The sequence below is a fragment of the Tinamus guttatus genome, unplaced genomic scaffold, assembly GCF_059628265.1.
Source record: "Tinamus guttatus ecotype Peru unplaced genomic scaffold, ASM5962826v1 Tinamus_guttatus_pri_ptg000692l, whole genome shotgun sequence".
Lineage (NCBI taxonomy): Eukaryota > Metazoa > Chordata > Aves > Tinamiformes > Tinamidae > Tinamus > Tinamus guttatus.
The window spans coordinates 709,927-716,170 of record NW_028289226.1 but is presented as its reverse complement, the minus strand read 5'-3'; the positions used below and the strand labels follow the sequence as shown (position 1 = coordinate 716,170).

At 41.5% G+C, this 6,244-nt stretch overlaps 1 protein-coding gene across 1 annotated transcript; it reads right to left on the bottom strand.

The window, feature by feature from the left end:
• Positions 1–1,272: 1,272 nt before the first annotated feature.
• Positions 1,273–5,998, bottom strand: LOC104568068 (cyclin-dependent kinase inhibitor 1). Its single transcript, XM_010214954.2, has 2 exons — positions 5,559–5,998; positions 1,273–1,388 (listed from the first exon to the last, which is right to left on the bottom strand). The coding sequence occupies exons 1-2, from the start codon at positions 5,950–5,952 to the stop codon at positions 1,321–1,323; spliced, it is 462 nt and encodes a 153-aa protein (XP_010213256.1). The 5' UTR covers positions 5,953–5,998; the 3' UTR covers positions 1,273–1,320.
• Positions 5,999–6,244: the final 246 nt, after the last annotated feature.

The following is a 6,244-nucleotide window of genomic DNA, read 5'->3' as shown; positions in this document are numbered from 1 at the left end:
TCTACAGCTGACACACATGCGTGGGCACATCAATTTTTTTTATTCAAGAGAGGCCCTAGCCTGTGTAGATTTGAGACAAAAAACAATGTTCCATCATGGTAAGAAGTTCTAAAATGCTCACATTTGCAGAGGTCTTTCCAAATGTGTTCATTAAATCTGCATCTTCAGGCCATATGCAGCACCACATTTAGAGTGTATATTTTATAGGTTTCATTTTCTGCTTTACCCACTGATTATTATGTGCTGTAAAACCTCAATTATCCAAACTAGTCAGGGTAATAAGGAACAGAAATGGAAAGGAGGTCGTGAAAAAAGGATATCATACCAAGTGCTGTAGAAAAAGCAGTCCATGCAACACCAAGAGGAATGGAAACTTCAGTGTTGTTAATGCCCTTTATCTTTTCATAGAAATAATTTCAGTATGGATAGAAGCACAATATAGTAACTGTTTCCCTCATTCTTAGCATGTTCTGGCAGGCAGCAGACAATTTAAAACACTGTGGACAAATGCACAGCACATTTTGTCTTCATTTTCACCAAGAAAACTCACTGACATAGATGGAAGAGCATGACCAAACATGAAGGGTGAATTTGGCCCAGCTGATAAGAGCTGGACTTCAAAGACGCAAAAATATGCCGGCAAATTACCACCCTTAACAATTAAGATTAACTGGGAGGGCATACAAAAGGAAACTTGCCCAAGAAAAATACTAGTTTTCTCAATTTTCACCCCAACTATATACATGTATATATATATTTGGCACCTAATTCTGTTGTTTATGCCCCAAATAGCCGCAAAGAGAAAACAGGCATATATTCTATGCCTGAAAAACATCATGGGTGAATTGGGAGGCTTTTTCTATGTCAGACCTGTAAATCTGAGATGGTGCAAATTTTAAGTATCACTGGTAAAAACAGGAGAGAGGCTGTGAAAAGGCAGAACAAAAGGCCCCCCCCGTACATGGACAAGTCCAAGCACATTATTACGCACATACAGCTACAACCGTTAACCACTTTCGCCTGTGGAGTTATTTTTGACGCATGTCACACCACTAGCCTTAGCTGACTGCTGTAGCACCCCAACTTGTCCAGCAGTTTTTAAGGCTAGTCATCTCCCATCCAAATGATTCCAGTTGATTCCAATGATCCCATTCCAATGAAAGTTTTTGTGTGCCCAGAAAACTTTTCATCGCTGCTGCAATGAGTATTTTCTGAGTGATGCCCCTAAGTGTCCACAGCTTGTGCACGTGGTTTTGAGTGTCGAGGCAACTTGGCAGACGTCTCTGACCTCCCCAGTGCAGAACAATCCTACGCTCACATTCAAGGAGTTGACTTCTTTGCAGCAGCTTGCATATTCGTTTTGACTCGCTTCTTTGCTGAGTAGTAATCTGTGGAGCAACACAAAAATGCAGGGAATTAAAACTGCAGCACTAATAATGACTGCTTTAAAGAAATCCCTCAAATCTTGTTTTTTTTTTTTTCTGTCAAAGAAGTCGTTTGGACTTCTCTAAGGCTTGTGAAGGAACAAAACTAAAACCTTTAGTATGTTCCATAGAAAGCTTTGTAATACCAAGTAAAACAAAGGAAATGTGCTGGCTTTTGTCCAGTACAGATCAAAGGACTTTGGACTCTCTTATGCAAGCTGAGCAATGTGACATTTTACTCCAACTTTTAGAGTCACTGCTGCAGTGCTGTCAGGAACAGTTGTTTCTCCTCCTTAAAAATAACAAAGCACACTGGCTGTAAAATAACTTCAGAAGAACTGTATTTATGTGACATTTTATTTCTACTTATTAGGTCAAATGCGGATTCCTGGATGACGTCATGAAGTTTTGCTATATCGCTGAATTGTAACTAATTATCCTCACAGACAGTATGTATCGTGGATCAAGAGGAGAACATTTTCACATATATGTGGCTAAATTTTTGCTTCAAGTACAAACTTAAATCCTAAACTACAGAACCATAACTGTAGCAAACACCTAGGAGTTGCTCCTCTGTCCTCACAGCACAAACAAAACAGAACAAAACAAAACAAGCAAAACATTTCAAGTAAACAGAGCAAAGCTTGCTGAAATGGACGCTAAATGTTTATTTACCTTTAGAGTTGATGGTATTTACCTGGTGTAAATTGTTTGTGTTCATACTAACAAAGCTATTCCAACTTAAATCAATTGAGGATCCAAGCTTCATAATATTTGAACTTAAGCTTCCTATATAATCAAATTGGCAACATATATTGAGTCCTAGCAGCATAAAGCCTTGTATTAATTTCAGCACAGAATATTACTGGCAGGATGGCTGGAACTCTACAGTCCTTCACAGCCAAGTTTGTGCAGAATGATTCCTGCAGCCAATTTCCTTAAGGATATGTCTACATGGCACAGTGCAACGGAGCATAGCAGTACTGGAGCTAGTCCTGAGTTAAGTTAAGCTTCTGCAGCAAGACTTGATCCCAAGGAGAGTGTGTTCTCACAGGCTAGAGCTTGCACTGCTAACTCAGTAGAAAAGCAAGTCCTGCTATTATTACAACCCACTGCAGTCTCTCAGTGGGGCTGCAGAGAGAAATAGCAGTAAGAATAAAAAGCCTAAGTTACAAAATGTAATCCTTACGTCTGTCATTTTTTTCTAGTACAAAGACTTCTACAAAGCTATCCTCCATTTCAATTTGGGCAAAGAAATACGTTGTGGATTATGCTTAGTGGATGAAATTCGTAAGGGTCTTAAATAGTCATTATTCCCATTTCAGCCAGTGAAGAATTTTAGCTAGAGCCAAACTGCTTAAGACACTTGCATAGTTATTAGCTGAGCCTCATTTCAGCATTGATGGAGGCACTTAAAAGCCAGGGTGATATAGATCCCCAGAGCTGTATTCAGCTGGTTAAGCTTCCACTCTAGAAAGAGTCCATGAAAACAGGCTGGTACTTCTGGGGATTCTAAAAAGCACATCAGTAGGCATAAGTGAGGTACTGAGCATTTGCAGGCAGTTCAGAAGGAAACTCTGGACAAAGAGACCTATGAGGGAAAGATCTGCACTGCTTAAATATACCTAACTAAATACCTGCTTTCATTTCTCCCTTGTTTTTTCCCACTTCTTTTGCAGAAATTGGGCTTTCAGGACTATACACTTCAGAAAGAAGACCTGCAAATGAAAACATAAAATGGTTGCCAATTCTCTCTCTATTGACATTAAGCAAAGGAGGCAAGGACAAATAGACGTCTTCCTGGAAAGCTGTGACACTACAAGGTCCAAGTGTATCGGACTGAGGCAAGCCAGCAGATTTAGAAAAGAGGAGGAGCAGACAGCTGGTATGGTTGCCCAACCTGGTTAGAGAAACACAGCTTTCAAAAAACAAATAAACAAAACAACAACAAAAGAACAAAAATGAAAAAGCAAACAAACGAACCAACCAAAAGGGCCTGTAGCTCCTCTACTTTTTGAACTTGAACCTATCCCAGACACACAGCAGAGCAGAACCACACTGGAACTGCACTGAGGAAGATGAATGAAGATGAAATATTTGCATATAAAAGGTTTGGGAGACAGAAGAAAAAAATACACTTCCATAGCACTTATTTCTCTACATGTTTGAGGAGTCAAATATGGCAAGAAAACCTCTATTCCTTCTATTCTAGAGGCGCCAACGTCCACAAAATCCCATGGACGGTTTTTAATACGTTGATATTTATTTAATGGGCCACAGATGTCTTTTAAAGTCTAAATTAAATGCACATTGTTGGATCTTAATGTAAAGCATTACGGTGTTCCCCTTGACCAAAGGCACATGCAGATAACTGTTCAAATCCAATTGGAGAACCTGATCCTAAATGAAACTTTCATTCTGGGATGGCAGAAGTTAAGAAAATGGGCTAAAAAGTGAGGTCAGACATTATCAATATCCATCACTTTTTGTTGTAACACCTTGCCTTTGGTTTTGCCTGAATTACTGTAGTCTTGTTCAGAGGGACAGAGTTTCTGCAGCCAGAGAGAAACTTGTGATGAATCTTTCAGCTGTCAATAAGGAGACTATATGGGTGCATGTGTGTTTCTGGGAAAAAGAGGAAAATAAGCCCTGACCTGCAAGCATCACCAAAGAGGACTGCAAATGATTTTCCTGGCCCATCCCATTACACCCAGATTCCTTGGGGAGAAGGGTAGTGCTAGACTAAAAAGTTTTCTCTTATGAAAACATGTGGGAAAGTGTTAAACTGTGCAGCGTGGTATTTTGGTTTCCACATCCCCTGTTGAAATGCGTCTTGCCTGGGGAAAACAGAACGGAAGAAAAATATCCCCTGGAAATATCTGCATAATTTACTCCCACACACCTAGTGAGAGATTTACAATTGAACATCAGTTCCCTCAAACCATCACAACATTGTGCTCTGAATTACACTTCTGTACTCCTACCTGTAAATTATACTGTTAATTAGTTAATGGCTGTAAAGTGCTTTGGAAAAGTGCACTCATTAAATATCATTGTTCTGTACACCCCTGTACAATGTTCCACTCTTCATTAATCCCCAACCTCTTCCTGAACTTCTCTCTAGCAATTAAGTTTCATACCCTCAAATAGCAAATTATTCTATTGTCTGACTTACTGAGATCAACATCACTATTCAGAAAATGTTTCCTGAAACCTTAGCTTCAATTATCTTCCAGGCAATTTTGAGCTGGTGTCTCACATTGAATTCCCCAATGAAAATCTTTTGTCTATGTCTTGAAAACCCTACTCCAGAATAAACTAAAATCCCAGTAAGGAAAAGAGAAATATAATCTATGGGATCAGATTTTTCAAATAAGTTCAGATCCTACTGGGAAGACAAAATGAGGGGCCAGATTCTCAGAAGAGCTTAGCATGCGGGATGCCAAGGACTTAAAACTTGAAACGCTTTTATGGGTGCTGAAACAAGAAATCCTTTCCTTTGTGCATCTGGCAGCAAGTCCTGGTGAGAAACATTTTAAAATCTGGCCCCTTTCTGCCTCCTGGCCAAGTTTAAGATTGATCTGCCCTTAAAATTCCTGGATGCCTTCACTGAGCATAAAATCCAAGCTGAAGTTAGCAGGAGAACTGGCTGCTTTCTCTGGTTGCTGGTCTTCCTCCTAAGGCTTAGCTCGGCCAGCTATGCTCCTCACTGCCCTCTGGAAACTGTAATCAAACAAAAACCTCCAAGCTCCCAGCCAATGGATAACCCTGCTTTCTTGTTGGGTTCTTGCTCGGGAAATTCTCTCACTGCTTTTCTTAAGAGTGACTTTTAAAGTGTCTAACCCTTGCCACCAGCCTAACCATCTTCTTGTAAGAAGTGTCCGTTATCTTAATTGTTCTGATGCTGGCAAGGCCTCAACAAACCCCCTAGGACTGGAGGGAGGTTGTGGAACAGCATCTATAAAAAGGACACAAGTCCCTCAATTACAAGCTTGCATTCTTTCTTTCAGACGCTTTTCTGAGGAAAAAGATCCCTTTTTTATTAAAACAAGGCTGGTCTATGGCCCTAAAGAATTTCTAGGAAACTGCTAGGACCAGCTTGGACCACCTGAGCAATACAAAGGTCTCACACACCTGTCAGAGATGTCTGTCTTCTTTTTTTCCTTTCTGGGCTCCTCTTGACCCCTGTTTTCTTTGAAGTTTTGGATTTCTCAGTCAGTATCACCTGGGCAAAGTGCTGAATCTTGTCCTCCCTGCCCAGGGGCAAGTTCAAGTGCTGCAGGGGTCTCCGAGTGTCCCCCACCACACAGCTGTGGTAGAAGGCAGGCACCTGGTGGCTCTCCACCTCTTCCCACTGCAGGAGCCCCTCAGCTGGCTTGTCCCGGAGGAAATCGAAGTTCCACTTCTGCCGGGCTGCCTCGATGCTGCTGCGCAGCATGTGCTGGAAATCCTGCTGCAGCTGCTCGTGGTCTACGGGGCCAAAGAGGTTCCTCCGGGCATGGGTTGTTTTCCCTGGCTTCCACTCCATCTTTTCACCCTTCTGCCGCTCTCCAGCAAGCGTATACAGCAGCGCTTCCCTGCCAGGGACAGAAAGACCATCAGCCACCCTTTGCAAGCTCAGCTTAACGGGCATCTCATCTTTAGGGTATCCTTATTTCACTGTGTACTAAATAAGGGCTTGTCCTAAGGCCCTAGAAACACACAAGTGGAGAACGTTCCTTGAGATAGAGACTGTTATTTTCTTTGTTGTGCCTTGTTTACATTGCCTACAGTAGGTAGCCTTGGAGCAGGACTCAGACACCTAGAAGTTGCAGTAGTAA

Coding starts and splice junctions, on each gene's coding strand:
- LOC104568068 (XM_010214954.2), bottom strand. CDS start 5,952: ATGGAGTGGAAGCCAGGGAAAACAACCCATGCCCGGAGGAACCTCTTT. Junction 1,389..5,558: donor AAGACAGACATCTCTGACAG/GTGTGTGAGACC, acceptor GTTGCTCCACAG/ATTACTACTCAGCAAAGAAG.